This window comes from Megachile rotundata, chromosome 16 (assembly GCF_050947335.1).
Source record: "Megachile rotundata isolate GNS110a chromosome 16, iyMegRotu1, whole genome shotgun sequence".
NCBI classification, from domain to species: Eukaryota; Metazoa; Arthropoda; class Insecta; order Hymenoptera; family Megachilidae; genus Megachile; species Megachile rotundata.
Genome location: NC_134998.1, coordinates 4,527,366 through 4,543,144, shown reverse-complemented (window position 1 = coordinate 4,543,144; position 15,779 = coordinate 4,527,366). Strand labels below are relative to the sequence as shown.

General features: G+C 32.7%; 4 protein-coding genes and 1 long non-coding RNA gene across 7 annotated transcripts in view; 2 read left to right on the top strand and 3 right to left on the bottom strand.

The window, feature by feature from the left end:
* The window catches only part of LOC105663418 (uncharacterized), a 147,826-nt gene extending 142,852 nt beyond the window's left edge, over positions 1 to 4,974 (bottom strand). The window contains exons 1-3 of the long non-coding RNA XR_001096900.2: positions 4,802 to 4,974; positions 4,158 to 4,701; positions 3,858 to 4,079 (exon numbers count right to left, since the gene is read on the bottom strand). This is a non-coding gene — a long non-coding RNA (uncharacterized LOC105663418). The remainder of the gene's footprint in view (positions 1 to 3,857; positions 4,080 to 4,157; positions 4,702 to 4,801) is intronic.
* On the top strand, positions 590 to 3,290 carry LOC143266004 (uncharacterized). The gene is made up of 4 exons (XM_076541154.1): positions 590 to 1,586; positions 1,696 to 1,721; positions 1,924 to 2,142; positions 2,468 to 3,290. Exons 1-4 carry the CDS (start codon positions 1,468 to 1,470, stop codon positions 2,608 to 2,610), a joined length of 507 nt encoding a protein of 168 aa, XP_076397269.1. The 5' UTR covers positions 590 to 1,467; the 3' UTR covers positions 2,611 to 3,290.
* LOC100875611 (uncharacterized) lies at positions 4,392 to 8,215 on the top strand. 2 transcript variants are annotated; one of them, XM_012292188.2, is made up of 8 exons: positions 4,394 to 4,534; positions 5,537 to 5,763; positions 5,843 to 6,380; positions 6,676 to 6,904; positions 7,256 to 7,398; positions 7,529 to 7,658; positions 7,728 to 7,910; positions 8,023 to 8,215. In XM_012292188.2, exons 3-8 carry the CDS (start codon positions 5,880 to 5,882, stop codon positions 8,187 to 8,189), a joined length of 1,353 nt encoding a protein of 450 aa, XP_012147578.2. In that variant the 5' UTR covers positions 4,394 to 4,534; positions 5,537 to 5,763; positions 5,843 to 5,879; the 3' UTR covers positions 8,190 to 8,215. The 2 variants fall into 2 exon arrangements, with proteins under 2 accessions (XP_003706262.2, XP_012147578.2); XM_003706214.3 differs by lacking the exon at positions 5,537 to 5,763 and having other exon boundaries at positions 4,392 to 4,534.
* Positions 7,943 to 11,518, bottom strand: Gle1 (Gle1 RNA export mediator). Its single transcript, XM_012292189.2, has 8 exons — positions 11,071 to 11,518; positions 10,693 to 10,998; positions 10,206 to 10,610; positions 10,034 to 10,124; positions 9,702 to 9,962; positions 9,322 to 9,626; positions 8,859 to 9,237; positions 7,943 to 8,781 (listed from the first exon to the last, which is right to left on the bottom strand). The coding sequence occupies exons 1-8, from the start codon at positions 11,101 to 11,103 to the stop codon at positions 8,519 to 8,521; spliced, it is 2,043 nt and encodes a 680-aa protein (XP_012147579.2). The 5' UTR covers positions 11,104 to 11,518; the 3' UTR covers positions 7,943 to 8,518.
* Positions 11,519 to 11,707: 189 nt separating this feature from the next.
* Positions 11,708 to 15,513, bottom strand: Usp30 (ubiquitin specific protease 30). Of its 2 annotated transcripts, XM_003706199.3 has the most exons (6): positions 14,659 to 15,511; positions 14,421 to 14,579; positions 13,914 to 14,077; positions 13,348 to 13,758; positions 12,939 to 13,274; positions 11,708 to 12,861 (listed from the first exon to the last, which is right to left on the bottom strand). In XM_003706199.3, the coding sequence occupies exons 1-6, from the start codon at positions 14,756 to 14,758 to the stop codon at positions 12,613 to 12,615; spliced, it is 1,419 nt and encodes a 472-aa protein (XP_003706247.2). In that variant the 5' UTR covers positions 14,759 to 15,511; the 3' UTR covers positions 11,708 to 12,612. The 2 variants fall into 2 exon arrangements, with proteins under 2 accessions (XP_003706247.2, XP_012147580.2); XM_012292190.2 differs by lacking the exon at positions 14,421 to 14,579 and having other exon boundaries at positions 14,659 to 15,513.
* Between the last annotated feature and the right edge of the window lie 266 nt (positions 15,514 to 15,779).

Genomic DNA, 15,779 nt, shown 5'->3' with positions numbered 1-15,779 from the left:
TCGCTCAAAGCAGAATAGGACTCTTTTTTTGATTCGCTCAAAGCAGAATACGACCCTTTTTTTGATTCGCTCAAAGCAGAATTGGACCCTTTTTTTGATTCGCTCAAAGCAGAATAGGACCCTTTTTTTGATTCGCTCAAAGCAGAATAGGACTCTTTTTTTGATTCGCTCAAAGCAGAATACGACCCTTTTTTTGATTCGCTCAAAGCAGAATAGGACTCTTTTTTTGATTCGCTCAAAGCAGAATTGGACCCTTTTTTTTGATTCGCTCAAAGCAGAATCAATTTTTATATCTTACTCTAGTTTCTTAAAATAAAAAAAAAAAAATAAAAAATAGAAAAAAAGGAAAAGCTGTACTTCGAATACCTATTACGCAGTCTTCAATTTTGCCTGTATCGCGCTGAGCTCAAGAAAGCGTGGCACGATACTCGATACAACTGACTGCTGTTTGCCTTTCCTAAACGTTGGAAGAGATGCTGAACGTAGAAAGAGACAGCCATACAAAAGACAAAGAGGGATAGAGTTTCGAGCGTTCGGCAAATATGAAAGACTCGTGCGTGTTCTGTCTTTTAAATTTAAAAATTAAAATTCTTTATTTTTGGTTTTTCGTCAATGAAACTTTTACCATTGTATTTGTCTCGTTTTTCTGATTAAAATGACTCCAAACACGATACGATTACGATCGTAATTACTTATGTAACAAGCCATAAAAGTTTGGGATGTAACATTTACGGTAGAGGTGCGAATTCCTTCTAAAGGCTTGCTATACAAGTAATTATGATTTTAATTATACCGTGTTTGGTACCATTTTAATCAGAAAAACGAGACGAATACGATAATCAAAGCTTCATTGATGAAACTCCAAAAATAAAGAATTTTGATTTTTGAATTTAAAAGGCAGAAGACGCACGAGTGTTTCATGTTTGCCGAACGCGTCAATCTTCTGCTTCTCTTTCTTTTCCATTCGCCGTCCTCTTTTACGTTAAAAACTTTAATCACTCGTTACACACACAATTGTTAACGTAATTATATCATGTTTGGTGTCATTTTAATCAGGAAATCTAGACAAATACAACGGTAATAGTTTCATGAAAATAGTAAGAAATAAGAAAGTTACAATCTTTTCCTTTGCTTGCATTAGTATGTGTCTCACCGATATTCGATTCTCGTCGTTTCGGCGACCGATCGTGTTTTAATTCTTGACTGATTTCGTGGGGAATCCCCCCAGTAGTGGGGATACAATTTTAACATTTACAGAGAGAATACTGCATTGCATTGGTATTGTTTCGCCAACATATACCGATTTGTTTATGCTGTGTCTTCTTTTTCACGCGCTGTCCTTCTTTACGTTCGAAGCGGGCGGCAAACTTGAAACAATGTAGGAGCTGATGAAGAGTGGACGGCTTGTCCCAAAGCGTATTGCACTGTTGTTGTGTATTCTATATTTACAATCTAAATGACCTTGCAATGAAACATATGAACAAAGCATGGAATCCTGGAATTTGCCCCACCAATTCTCTTCCTTTGGAAGTCACATACCGCAGATGTTTTATTCAGTTTCAGTTCAACCACCATACTGTTGACAGGTAAGTACTATTTTTCATTTTTAAATAAAAATAGGGGATGAGTGCTTTTCGGAACTTTATTCACAAATGCAAATAGATTATTTTTTAAATAATACAATTTTTTTTGCAGAAATATGGCTGCGAATGAAAATACTCGTAAGTATAATTAAAATTTCAATAGAAAATTAATATAATGCATGATTCAGCGATTTACTTGCCAGCGTTTTTCTCGTAAATGACTGGTAATAGAAAAAAATGAAAGAGGACAAAGTGATAGTGTTTTTTATAAACAACATAATGAAGTATGTATTTTTTTCGTGTTTATACTATTTTTTAAGATAGTTTTTCACTCTTTCAGAACAAGCTCTTATGAATGCACTGCAGCAACTGCAGCTGCAGCAGCAGCAGCTGCAGCAACAGATGCAGCATATGGGCGAGGAAATGCGGGCTCAACAATCGCTGCAGCAGCAGCAGCAGCAGCAGCAGCAGCAGCAACAGCAACAGCAACAGCAACAACAACAAGCGCTGCAAGAGCAGCAGCATCAGCAACAGGAGGAAGGTGCTAAGCCGTCGCGGGGTAAGCATCACAGATTCTATCACACAAATGACTAACACTACAACTACCGAAGGGGTCAAAATTAATTGTTTAAAGTGTCTTATTTTTAAATTATAAAACTTGTAAAATTGTGTCTTCTTCGAATATACGTTGATCCTAGTTTTGAGATAAAGAACTACGGTATGTGCAACGGTATGTTTATATTTCATCTTTTGTTTTATTATCTTATTTCCGATTTAAAAGTCATGTACATTGAACGCTGGTAGTTCTAGTGTTAACCAATCCGTGTCGTACATAATAAAGAATTATTTTCCAAAAATGTAACAGTTCAAATTTTACATTGCAGTGAGAGGAACAGCCGCAGGCACGAGACGGAAGCCGTATCGCGGCAGACGGCGCGGCAGAAGGCGAGGCGGAGGAGGGTGGGGGGGAGTCGGCCGCGGGGTGATAGACGGCCCCAACTGTTTATATCAATTTTTTAATAAATAAATAAAAAGCATATCGAATATCCATGTTGTCTTTTACTTAATTATGTTCATGGCATTTTCGCGGACAAAAAAAAAGCCTAGAAGAATTGCCTCAAAGTATCCTATATAATTCTCCCCATTCCACTAAAAAGCGTGAAATAAAATAATTTTAAGAAAAAAAATACACCGACTTCGAAATGCACTAAAAAGTATAAAATAATTTCTATTTCATTCAATCATACAATTACGTCACAGATATGAATGAAACCTATTTACGCGTTAGGTAGTGTATTAAATACATTTCAACCTTTTCGGAGGCGGCGCAAAATTAAAAGATTTTCTTGAACATGACAACCTTTGGACTGCCGAACATAGGCAAAGCTTGTACAGCTATTTCTTTTCTATATATATAACTCGACAGCACGCCGCGAAATAGGTGTTAGTGCGTATACAAACTATGTGTGGGAATTGGTGATCTTGAAATTAACATTTATCTTTCTTTGAACTAAACTATTTTAATTCATTGTAAAAATACATAAAACCATTTTTCCATTATTCCCACGCTCTCACTCCACTCTCATTTTTTATTACTTCCCCTTTCTTCTGTTTCAGTCCTACCAATCTTCTCACGCATCCCAAACTCCTCACTCATACCAACCTACTCACTCCTACCAACTTACTCACTCATACCAACTCACGCACTTATTAAAAAACCAACTTCACACTATGGTCTATCTAGATTCATAGAGTATGCGACGGAAAGACTCGATCGCCGCATACTCTATAAAGATAGAGCCGATCTGCCGCAAATTTGGTAATTCCCGCGTCGTGGGCTCCGTTTATAGGTTCTTAGATCCATGGCTTCCACACGCGAAAGAAGTCGATTCAATTTCATTTATATCAGAAACGTTACGAAATGAAGATGCAGTCGTTACATTTACGTATAGTCCCAGATATATCTATAATGAATCATATTCTTTCTCAGGATTTATTAATTTCCAATACGCCATACCACAATCAACTGATTATTGGCAACAACGTTTACTGAGGTATTTTTAATTTTGCGCCGCCTCCGAAAAGGTTGAAATGTATTTAATACACTACCTAACGCGTAAATAGGTTTCATTCATATCTGTGACGTAATTGTATGATTGAATGAAATAGAAATTATTTTATACTTTTTAGTGCATTTCGAAGTCGGTGTATTTTTTTTCTTAAAATTATTTTATCCTTGTTGTATTTCAGGGAATTGTTCATTTGGAAGGATACGTTAACTCGTGAATTTTCGATGCATAATCTTGGTATGTGGCATTGAGGAAGTAGTGGTAGCCCATGGTAACTCACTTTATATTCCTTTAATTTATTCTGTACTTCTTGATTCATAAATTTACAGCTCAATCATAATCATAATTTACAGCTCTTGAAATATGGTACAGTTTCTTGGAAACGTCCACATTTTAAACTAAATTTAAATTATCACTCTCCAACTGTCTGTTCAAATAAGGATACAAAAATATTAATTATCCAAGTATTTAAATCTCAAAAAAAATCCCAAAGTAAACTGATTACCGTTTTCTTTTCCTTGTACCATTTTTAGTGTCGCTATCGCACTTACATGTAAGTACAGAGTACGCTCACATAGAAACGTGGAATACCCTTACGTTTATAGTGGTGGTAAATGTGTGTAGAATACAAAGTGCAATGTTTTCATGTTCTGACCGGTATCGTTGGAACCTGCACTGGAATGGCATCGTTTCGCTGGAACACGCAGCCATCACGCGGCATTCGACTGAAGATTATTCATGGATTCGTACCGGCTCAATCAGCCGTCGCATATACCTCTTGGTTTCAACTGACGTTTTAGTTATTCCTTCCTCGGACATTTGACAGTTTCGATCATCGAGTGTTGTCTCGTCAACCAGACTGGACCTGCAACGCAGCAAAACGTGAGTTGAAATTTCTGATCACTGATTGATCGATACGGGTACACAATTGATGAACCTGGAGGTTAACAAAAGTCTTGGCAACCGTTTGCTCGCATTTACGTGCTTTCTTACTTATTGCATGAAATTGGCACTGATAATCGAACTCGTTCGATTATTCATCCCGTATTCTGCAACATTTATCCAAATTTCATACATCAACTTATCGGATATTTTTTCAAAAAAGTGACAGATTTTTTATAGATGTTATTAGGTTTCTTAATATCTTACCAATATTTCTGCAATTTATTAAGTGACAAGTAAAAGTATTTAAGACAATATGATGGCAATTACAGTTGGCGATGTTTTTATTTTTTGTACGGGCGCGTGTACATCGATGACCGATATCTCGAACACTCGTTTCTTTGTAGTCGATATTACATAGTCCAACTGTCGAATAAGAATGTTATCCGTTTTTTGACAGAAATACTTTTTACTTTATATTAATAAATAAAATTGTTTTAATTACTTTGATTTTTCAAATGTATTTAATTTAAAAGAATCATATTCGTAATTGTTCGACAAATCACTTGCAATAATATCAGTGTTAGAATTTATATTATTATTGTTATTAGTAAATTATCCATATAAATAATGTCATAAATATTTTATCCAAGTATTTATATTAATATGTCTCTATTTAATCAGTTAACTTTATTAATTTTTTACGTTCAATCTCTACGTATATATCGATTGGGATTATCGATCGTAACAATATCCATTCGAGATATATTTAGCTCGAAAAGAAACCCTGCTTGAAAACGCAGTAACTCAAGAAGTGCTTATTGAAAACTCATTAACATAATTATTATAATTAATTAATTTAATCGACATGTACAGACAAATTATACATATATAAAATATAGAAAATAATATAATTGTATATAAAATCATATAAGTATAATTTTATGTAGAATACTGTACATAATACATTAAATGTAATAATTAGATATTGTATATTTTTAGCAAGTAGTTACAAGTATTGAAAATCTGACGCAATTTATCAAAAAATTATCAAAGTTCATCCTTCAATTATATAAAAATAATTACGATGGAATGCATTCGTCTCGCTTTGCATCACTAATTAAGAGAAGACCGTCTAGGGATGATAAGATTATAATTAATCGAGACATTTCGTTCGAACTCGAAATCGAACGAATTAGTTATGATGTATGAAATAAAATAAAATATAAGTAAGAAGAAAATTGAAATTTTAATTTTGATTATTTTTTAACTGAATTTTCATATTTTTTGTAAACTGACTGTTGGCAGCTTTAAGTATTGCCAGCCAGAAGTAAAACTAGAAAACATGTCGGTGTCCACATCAAACATTCCGAAGGATAAATTGATTCAAGAAGAAGTCCGTTCGGAGACAAAGGCTTCGATGATTGTTAGAAAATCAATGAACACTGTAACATCGGTCTCCTTGGAAAATCGTCAGACGAAAGAGAGCAAAGAGTCGAAGACCGAAAAGAAGGAGTTGGAAAGCAAAGAGTCAAAAATCGAAAAGAAAGAATCGGAAAGCAAAGAGTCAAAGACCGAAAAGAAAAAATCGGAAAGCAAAGAGTCAAAGACCGAAAAGAAGGAGTTAGAAGAAACTGAAGCACGAAAGAGCAAAACACAGCCACAAAAAGAAAGCTTAACCGATTCGATACGCGATTGTCCGAAAGTCAAAAGCATCGAATCGAAAACCGTAGAAGTAAAAAAGGAAACGATGAAAACGGAAGCTAAAGCTCCCAAAACTAGCAGTACCACCGCGACACAAACCGTTGTGCCGGAATTCAAAATAATTCCCATTTCCTGCAAATCTGTGAGTTTAGACAATTAAATATTTGTATTTATTTTTCGTTATTTAAACAATTCTCATATTTTAAAAATATTGAATTTGTTATATTTTCAAGTTTTCTAAAAACTCCCTAAATTAGGGAATTTAGAAATTGAGAAATCTGGAAATTTAGTGGAATATAGAGATATTCCCTTAAATTTCTACATTCTTCGATTTCGAAATTCAAGCAAGATAAATTTTTAAACAACGAAATTTTTACAGATTCATTTTTTATTTAAGTAATTTGTCTATCATTTTTACCATCATTTTAAATTTTCAGAGCAATGAGAAGCCTTCAAACGTGGCGGTACCACGAAAATCTCCACCTCTGCTGATGCCGGTTCTCAACGAGCGTCCCATAGTTTTAGCGACACATCTGGTACCTTCGTTGCCGATCAGCTTGTTTCAAGTACTCGCTGAAGCAATCGAAGTTGCCACCGAGAAACCTGTGGTACTCTTATACGAACCTAGGAGCGATAGACCTGTTGCAAAAGAAGTCGTAGATATCGGTATAATAAATTAACGTAATCAATATAATTAACAAAATGCATACTAACTTCACTTATCACTCGTAGGTGAAAACCATCATTAGCTTGCTACAGTATACTCTCGTTATATTGCCATCGACAAGGTGCCAGAAGTATTGTTGAATGGACAATAAGCTCTTCAGCGCCATCTTTTGTAAAAAATAAAATAAAATCCAATCCAAGTATTGTTGAAATTGGCAATATATTGAATTGAACAAAAATGTCCATCTCAAAGCTTTTACTAAATCCGTCTGAAAATGACAATATAACGAGAGTCTACTGTAATAACTAAATATTACTGCAGAAGTTAAAGAATTTGTTCTTTCTTTTTAGCTATTTTACCAGCTAGTGAAGAATGGGAGGATGGTGAACTTTTACCTGTAAGTTTCTGTTTCGAGCATCATCTGAACAAAGATAACTCACCATGCGTCTATGCCGATGTCGTTGCGGCAACGGATCGTGCACCACACGTAAAAGTAAATATGTGCGAACTATAATTAAGCTATCTATTAGTTTACTAATAGAGTACCACTAATTTGCGATTAGATTATTGCTATAGATTATTATTAACTTAATACTAATTTACAAATATCTTACAATTGCAAGAATATCACGGATCTCCGTGGCCACAGATGCTCCCTGCCGGATCGGAAAAAGAATGTTGGCGCAGCAGCATTGTTATTTAATTTTTTGTATACTAGAGGTGAAAGTCCAGCCTTTTTTGGTAACACTCTCGGTCAGTATTTCGCTATTAAATACACTATTTTTGTTGTTATAGAGATATAACTATTTGATTATTTTTTAGACGCCGAAACGCAGGTTGCAACTTTGCAAATGGTTGCAGGGAAGCAAGCGGAAGTTGGAATCCTAGAATCTCCTGTTATTAAATATCACAGAAATACTCTACCAGGAATTAACTCTCTTCACATTCTAACAAGTTTAGGCCCCTTACCACCTTATCGGATCATGGCTAGGAAATCACTTCCAGGTAGAAATTTGAATATAATAAAAAACTTAGTATTTCCGTTTCTACATTTTGATCTGTTTTTTTTTTCTTTTCTTTATTCAATGAAGTACATCACTTTTTACTTTATTTACAGATGCGTTGACCAAAAAAATCACAACTTATTTGCTAAACATAGATCAAGATAGAGAATGGCTAGACAAGTTCGCTCCCTTCGGTGTGACAGGTTTCGTGAAAAATTCCGCAAAATTATACGATTTCACTGATGTAAAATCTGTAGTCACAAGTGTACCATATTATTAATGATTACATTCCTTTTTTTAATCGAATTATTCAAAAGCATATATGGATATATAAATTACCTATTATTTTTACACTCCATTTACTTCCCATGCGATAAAAGTTTAATAAATACAATACAAGTAATGGTTTTTATATACAAATTAATTTAAGATGCATCTTCACAAATGATCCTTCAACCATACAATGATCCGTGATAAGTTCGTACAACCCGTAAAATCTTATAAAAAATTATTTTACAAATAGTGTAATAATTATTCGTGAATTACAACAGCCAGAAATCGAAGAAATATTTAATGTACATTGAAAAAAGCACATAAGCTTTATGAAGATCACCAAAAGTTTGAAGGAAGTTGACCTTCGGGCGGTGGTATCGATCCTTTCGACAAAGTACTTCTTAAAAATTCTTCGAGTCGCACTAATGGTCCACCACCGATACATCCTACCTTTTGCATGCGTGGATAATATTCTTCTAATAACAGAATTAATAATTTACGAAACTGTTTTGGGTAAGCGGACCACAGTGCACTTCCGGCCACTTCAAGCATGTCTAATAAAAGAGTCGCGCAAAGATCTGCTACTTCCTTCCGCGGTTCTGAAATATCAAATAATTATTGCATGTACATTGAACATTTTACTCAAATTTCTGCACAAGGTTCTCTGTATATTTACCTGCATTTAAAATAGCCGCTAACCACCGCCACGCACTTTGGAGTCCATGTGGATTACTCTTAACGATTCCTCTTCTTTGCGTTGTAATTGTAATCGAAGCATACAATCTCATTACACCAGACATTCTTTTCAAATATTTATCATGCTTTTCAACTGTACCGTCTTCCGCGTATTTGTAGCCCATGAGTTTATAATAGTTTTCGCTGGACTGTCCAACCATTTTTGGCATGAAAATAGGAACCGTAAATGGACAAATGTTGTGAAAATGTGCCAGAAGCAAATCACCGAAATCTGGGTGATCGTTCCATAAAGCTACGACTACAGCAGCAATCGGAAACGCCATTTTTGGTTTGCTTGAGACAAGCGTTTCACCCTGGTTCTGTTCAAGGAAATATGTATTGAGTATTCCAGAAATTTTTTAATGTTCTACTGAATATTATAGAAATTGTATCAAGTTACATACCACTATTTGTTTAGCTAATATATTTTTACAAAAAGCTGCTCCGTGCGCATACTGATTAACGTTTGGCGAAGATTTCCCAATAAGAAGATTGTGCAAACTTTCGTATTTATCTCTCAAATGTTGCTCGTTAATTCCAGAAATAGCATTTACAGGTATATTTATAGCTTTTTTACATTCGAATCTAAATTTTTTTGTGTTTGGTGATTGTAAAAATTCCTCATAATTTTTCACATAATTATCCAGAAATTCCTGACTATTCACATATATTTGCAACGAATCTTTATCTACATATTCGTACAACTCACCTAAATATGATGACAAATATTTATTATTAATTTATTAAAAGTCACTCGGAATTATTAATTACAAACGTGTTTTACTTTTTTCTTGTTCAGGAGTTGGTACACTTTCTTCTGTACTAACAGTGGGTGTTACTTCAGGAGAATTTGGAATAACTATATTTTGTTTCTCTTCTTCATTAGTCTGTGCAATATTAGTGCTTATTTGTTCAGGAACAACTGTTTCACAAACTGTTTGAGTATCCCCAGATTCTTGCTTTTGTAAATCATTAGGCTGGGTCTGGGCTTGCACTGTATTTTCCAATTTAGTTAAATTTGTTTCATATTGGATATTTATCCTTTCTAAAATATTAAAAATAGGAAATGGTTATGTCTCATTAAATACGAAGAAAAAAATACAAAAGATGACTCACCTATCTCTGATTTGAATGTTAGTAATATTTCATCAACTTGATAAATCATCTTTTCTACAGCATTCAAATCTGTAACAGTCACTTCTCCTATCTATATAGGACGTATATATTAAGGACATATATTTTTCATTTACTACATTACGTAAGTCTACTCTTTTATTGTATTGCTTACCTTGGTTTTTTCATCTATAAGCTCTAACTGATGATGTATCTCTTCTAATTTTGGAACATAAGAGGATAATACTATTGTGGCGGAGTTTTTGTCTTTACAAGTTTTGAATAAAACCTCAATATCATGAGATTTCATTACACACACATTTTTTAAATTTGCTATCTTTTTTGTCAATTCTTCTTTCTCTTTCATTCTCCTTCTACATTCTTCAATTTCTTTTTGTTGTTCATGTCTTCTACGTATTTCCTCCTGCTCTGCAATTCTTTCTTTTTCCAATATATATGCATAATTTTCTTTACTTTTTCTCTCTCGTTCTTTTGCCATGTGTGAACGTGATATTGCCATGTTCTCTTTTATAGCTTTTCCATTTTCCTTCATGTGCTGCCAATGACGCTCAATTTCTTTCTAAATAGACAAACATTAATTTTTAAAGATTTATATGTTCCACAATAAAATTGTGTTTATTTTTACAAGTACAATATATTACCCGAACTACTTCCTTCCTTTGATATTCGCTTTCTATTAGAATTTTTTCAACTGAAAATGTAATGCCACTTGGCATTGAGGTTTTGTTATTTGTTGGTTGAACAGATTTAGTTGGAGAAATGACATTACAAGAATTCTGTTCATTTTCTATATTTTCCGATTTTTCATGAGATTCGTTTTTATTGACGATTGAATCAGGACCAATTGTGATTCTATCTACTCCGCCTGATATGCGAGAAGCTTTTTTTAACGCTGATACTTTGAGACAAGTAAAATCAGAAGTAATATCGTTCATGTTTTGCATTTGCTAAAAACCAAATATAACGTTATAAAGACGCGAAGAATAAACAGCAATTTTCGTCGTAGTAATTACACTTACGATTTCGTCCGTCATATTGACAAAATGTGGCATGCTTGCAATTATGTTGCGGAAAATAGAATATGACGTAATAAATTTTGAAAGATTGAATATTTACAAAAGTTTACAAGTACAATTATAACCTATACTTATGTACATGCACATTCACATCTGTTTCATACATATGCAAACAAGTCCAGAAATTTCATTATATGTTGACATCATAAGTAAGCTCAAAAGAATTTAATCTCAGAATGTTGACATTTCATTCAGCATTCAAAAATCTTTTATCAAACATACCATTCACTCCTCAATCATACTAAATACCACCAAATACTAAACACACATGCAATTTTATATATGCACTATGTATACATAGTGTATGTGTACACTTGTGTAGTTTCATCGACATTACTGGATCACTCAAAGGAGGGCGCTTTTTCGGTACCGATTTTAGAACAAATGCAAACAAAATTCAAAAAATAAACAAAGAATTATAAAACATGAAGAAGTAAACATTTTCATTTTAGATGTATTTTTATTAATGTATGAATAATGGTTATAAGTAATCATATTTTATACAATATATTTTTTTCAATTTCAGTACTACTGCGGAATATAGGTCGTTAAAAGAATGCCGTAAAAATTAAGAATAAAATTATTCTTATTACCCTGTATTTGTTTCAACATAGTATTACAGTTATACCGAGTATCCATAAAAACCTAATTGTACACATATTTAATTAAAATACAGGACAAATATGATACATACTTATTAATATATTGTAAATTGAAAATAAAAATGACTAAAGCAAACATTATAATAAATAAATAAAAATTAAGAGTTTAGACAAACATTTTATTGTTGAATCATTTTTCATTAAATTATTAAGTTTCTAATGTTTTTAATAAAATCTTGAATTCTAATAAATTTTTATTTACTTTTTAACTGCAGATGTGTGTATTTTATTCAAAGTAATTGCATCAGTACATATTTCAATTTTCTAAGCCCTAGTTATACACAAATTAATGGTTTGCTCCATATACAAAAATGATTAAATAATTTGGCACAAATTCCGTTTCATTTTACTGTTGCAATTCCTCAAACTAGTTAAGTAACTAATTCGATTCTCTACAAACTATAAACTACAGGGTTCTAAGACACAGTAGCCTTCAATGTGAGATATTTTACCGAATTGTGCAAATTAAGTAAACAAAATTTCTTTAAGTATGCAAGTAGATGTCATGTACCATTAAATGAATTCTGGAAATTATTAAGTTAAGCTTATAAGTCAAAAAACATTTTACTTTTGTTCTTCAAACATCATTCTCATAAAAACATTACTTATTGATAATATTCTACGGAACACTGAATCTAATAATATAAATTCAAGTTTATGTAACAAATTATTTGAATTATTCCAGTTGCTTTGCAACAGAAATATATGAAAACTACTATTAAAACTCAGTCTCTTCAATTCCATTATTTTCATATTATTCCAGTGTGCTGAGCCTGTAATTCCTAAATTTGTTGTCATTACTAAAATTCATTACTACCTATTCTTATATGCTATTGATACGCTCGTAAAAGAGAAGGTATGGTGTGGCACATAAGACTTCGATCAAGGATATGCTCTCAACTACGTTATCTGAAGTGTATAACCATTGATCAGCTTTATTTCCTCGTCTATAGCAAACGAAATGTCCAGAATCAACAGGCCCGCGATGTTCTACGATTGCACGCAACTGATATTTGTGTTTATCTTGTAACGTCGTTCGATTAACGAGCAACATCGTTGCTTCAGGATCACCCTATGTAATTCATATTTCATCTTAGATCTTAACATAGATAAATGTACGTTGACTAAAATAAAATATAAGCATCTCACCCGTGCATTTCGCTTTTTCGTTTCTGTAAAAGTATAAGGATCCAGTGACAATATTACAGGAAATTTTACTGGATCATCTCTCTTAATCGGTACTCCTGAAGAACTCCACGTAGTTCTTGATATATGTAAGCATAAGCACTTAGGAAGCTTCCCTAAAGTTAAAGTTTTAGTAGCTAAACAACGCATTCCACATCCATTGCACAATACATCCTGAACAATCTCACTGGTTACAAAACGCGTTAGTAGTTCTTCCAAAGTGTGATGTGATTTAGTATGTGGGCCCAAAGGAGGTAGAGGCAAAGAGACAGTTTCAAGTTTATCATAACGAACAGCAGACTACAAAAACATACTTATATTCATTGTGTACTATTAAATATAGGGTGCTTTTGTCAAAACAAAAAAGACTGACCTTCCATTTGCAACTACTGCATTGTAATTGACTAGTTAATAAGCCTGAAAATGGGTGCACTTCTACTGATATTAATGGAGCATTAAAAATAGGCATAGCACATAAAGAGCTCCATGGTTTAAATGATTCCTTACTATCTCCAACTGCCATATTGTTTGAAAGTAATTCTGAGGATCTGGCAAGGATCATACCTGGTTTATTGTATACTGTTGGAATACTTGCAACAGATGCCGTTGAAGACATAACATGATTATTACAATTTCTATCAAATCCATTTGGAATGTTTGGACTTTTATTAGCAGATACAATATCGTTACAAGATACGCTTCTAAATGTTAAAGGATCACTTAATTTTTGTACGTCTGTTGCTATTGTCGGACTTTGCGGTAAAGCATCAGACAAACAACCTTTCTGAAATAATTTTTATTAACAGATGTTATTTATCATTGCCCTGGATTTCTTTAATTATATGTATGCAGTTATATAAGTAATAAATATTATAAATATACACATGCATTATAGTATCAGTTCTTATTGCTTATTTTATTTTCACCAAACAAACATACCCTACTTCCAGGTTGAATTTCTGCTTGTAATGCACTTAGAACAATATGAAATAGTTCATGCGCATCTTGATGCCCAGGTGCAAACTTCCATAGATTACCAAGCGATGAAATTATTTCAATTGGTGTTACATCACCATATAATTCATCTGCATATCCATTAATTTCTAATAATAAAAGTATTTAGAATTACATTCTGCTTACAAGTTTTAATAACATTAATATTTTTAACAAGATTATAGTCTACATTGACTAGACTTATATGAATTAGTACATTTAACAATTTTGCTTCATTATGTTTACACTATTACTTGAATCAGAATTATAATGTATATAATGTATATAATGTATATAATTATAATGTAAATTATAATATCTTTAACATGCTCATAATTTATAACTCATTGATTTTATAAACATGTTATGTACAACAACAATATAATACTATTAGTCTTCCTAACAACAAATACTAGCAGAATAATTGATATCCTAGTAAAAATAATAACATACTTTCAAAAACACAGAGTAGCGATGAAATGAAATTAACTTTTCCATTTTTCTCACTCTGTTTTTTCAACCATCCAATAAAAATTGGACATGCAGCTAGAGCTTGTAAAAGAGAATTCAAAAAACAAGTATATCCTAGATTATTGATACCAATAACTTTTCCTAGAAAAAAAAACATTTACAATGCAGTATGTTTATTGTTATAAAAGCATTACAAAATTGGAGACACTATATATTCTACCTTTTTTTCTAGGCTTAGGAGATGGACCCCATAAAACAAATGCTGCAATCGCTATCGCGAATCCTACACTAGCAAGTACAGCAACTCTTTCCACATCCATGTTTTCAGAATATTCGCCAAAATCTGGAATTTTCTTAAGAATCGCAAACGCTAACCTTCACGTCAGTTTGAAGAGCAAATTTATCCATTAACGAACCGATGCATGTCTTTTCACCGACAATTATTATTTTTGCAGCATGAATAACTAGTTCCTTATTGTATTTCGAACTTCATTTGAAATTAACAGGTTGAGGACCGAATTATTATGAACAATTCGATTACTCCCATATATAAAACTTCTGTACGATAACACAAAGTATCAATGAATTTATTATTCTTAATTTTAGTTCGTTAGTTTCTAACAAATTAGTTTAAAAGTAACGTGTGTTTTCCAGTGAGATATTCGATTTTACAAATAATGAAGCGCAATTTTATGTACGCAACACTTTGAGCCTCGAACACCCGTATAGCGTCGTAAATATAGATCTATAGATTTTTATTTAGGTTATGTTAATGTTGGTACTATAAGATAATTGTGACATTCTCATAGCAACACTATTGTTGACAAATAATGTTGTATTACAACAATCTATTATTAAAAGCTTGATAAACGAGGAATCATGCATATACTAAAGTAAGAAAGTTACATCAAGTGAATATTAAAATGTTCGTTTAAAGAACCGTTATGCTTCCTTTAGATATGTATGTTAATCCTAATTATATGCTATACTACAAAACAAACTAGAAGTCTTAACAGTTTTAACATAATTTGATTATTTTTTTGGCTAAATCCTAAATATATGTTGAATGAAAGATCAAACTCATCATGCGAGTTTTCATTCGTTCTGCGCATGTCGCCTTAGATTGGTCGGACGCTACGAAGGAACGCGCATGCGTATTTCAAATTTTCGCGGCGCCAAACTTATATATCTAGTGACTTTTCATTATATGTGCTTTTTATATTCTACATCATACCTCGATTTTCATATTCGCATATTTTAATTCACCATGTATATAGCCGAAAGCGTATGATAGTGGGATAATAACACCTGGCAGGGAGGCTACTGAAGTAAAGCGCGTTG

What these genes read in the sequence shown, in the direction of transcription:
- LOC143266004 (XM_076541154.1), top strand. Translation starts at nt 1,468, where the DNA reads ATGAAACATATGAACAAAGCATGGAATCCTGGAATTTGCCCCACCAAT. An exon ending in GGCTGCGAATGAAAATACTC is followed by an intron (nt 1,722 to 1,923) that starts GTAAGTATAATT and finishes TCACTCTTTCAG; the next exon opens with AACAAGCTCTTATGAATGCA. An exon ending in AGGTGCTAAGCCGTCGCGGG is followed by an intron (nt 2,143 to 2,467) that starts GTAAGCATCACA and finishes TTTACATTGCAG; the next exon opens with TGAGAGGAACAGCCGCAGGC.
- LOC100875611 (XM_003706214.3), top strand. Translation starts at nt 5,880, where the DNA reads ATGTCGGTGTCCACATCAAACATTCCGAAGGATAAATTGATTCAAGAA. An exon ending in TTCCCATTTCCTGCAAATCT is followed by an intron (nt 6,381 to 6,675) that starts GTGAGTTTAGAC and finishes TTAAATTTTCAG; the next exon opens with AGCAATGAGAAGCCTTCAAA. An exon ending in AAAAGAAGTCGTAGATATCG is followed by an intron (nt 6,905 to 7,255) that starts GTATAATAAATT and finishes CTTTCTTTTTAG; the next exon opens with CTATTTTACCAGCTAGTGAA.
- Usp30 (XM_003706199.3), bottom strand. Translation starts at nt 14,758, where the DNA reads ATGGATGTGGAAAGAGTTGCTGTACTTGCTAGTGTAGGATTCGCGATA. An exon ending in TCCTAAGCCTAGAAAAAAAG is followed by an intron (nt 14,580 to 14,658) that starts GTAGAATATATA and finishes TTTTTTTTCTAG; the next exon opens with GAAAAGTTATTGGTATCAAT. An exon ending in GCAGTAGTTGCAAATGGAAG is followed by an intron (nt 13,275 to 13,347) that starts GTCAGTCTTTTT and finishes ATGTTTTTGTAG; the next exon opens with TCTGCTGTTCGTTATGATAA.
- Gle1 (XM_012292189.2), bottom strand. Translation starts at nt 11,103, where the DNA reads ATGCCACATTTTGTCAATATGACGGACGAAATC. An exon ending in TTATAGATGAAAAAACCAAG is followed by an intron (nt 10,125 to 10,205) that starts GTAAGCAATACA and finishes CGTCCTATATAG; the next exon opens with ATAGGAGAAGTGACTGTTAC. An exon ending in AACTCCTGAACAAGAAAAAA is followed by an intron (nt 9,627 to 9,701) that starts GTAAAACACGTT and finishes CATCATATTTAG; the next exon opens with GTGAGTTGTACGAATATGTA.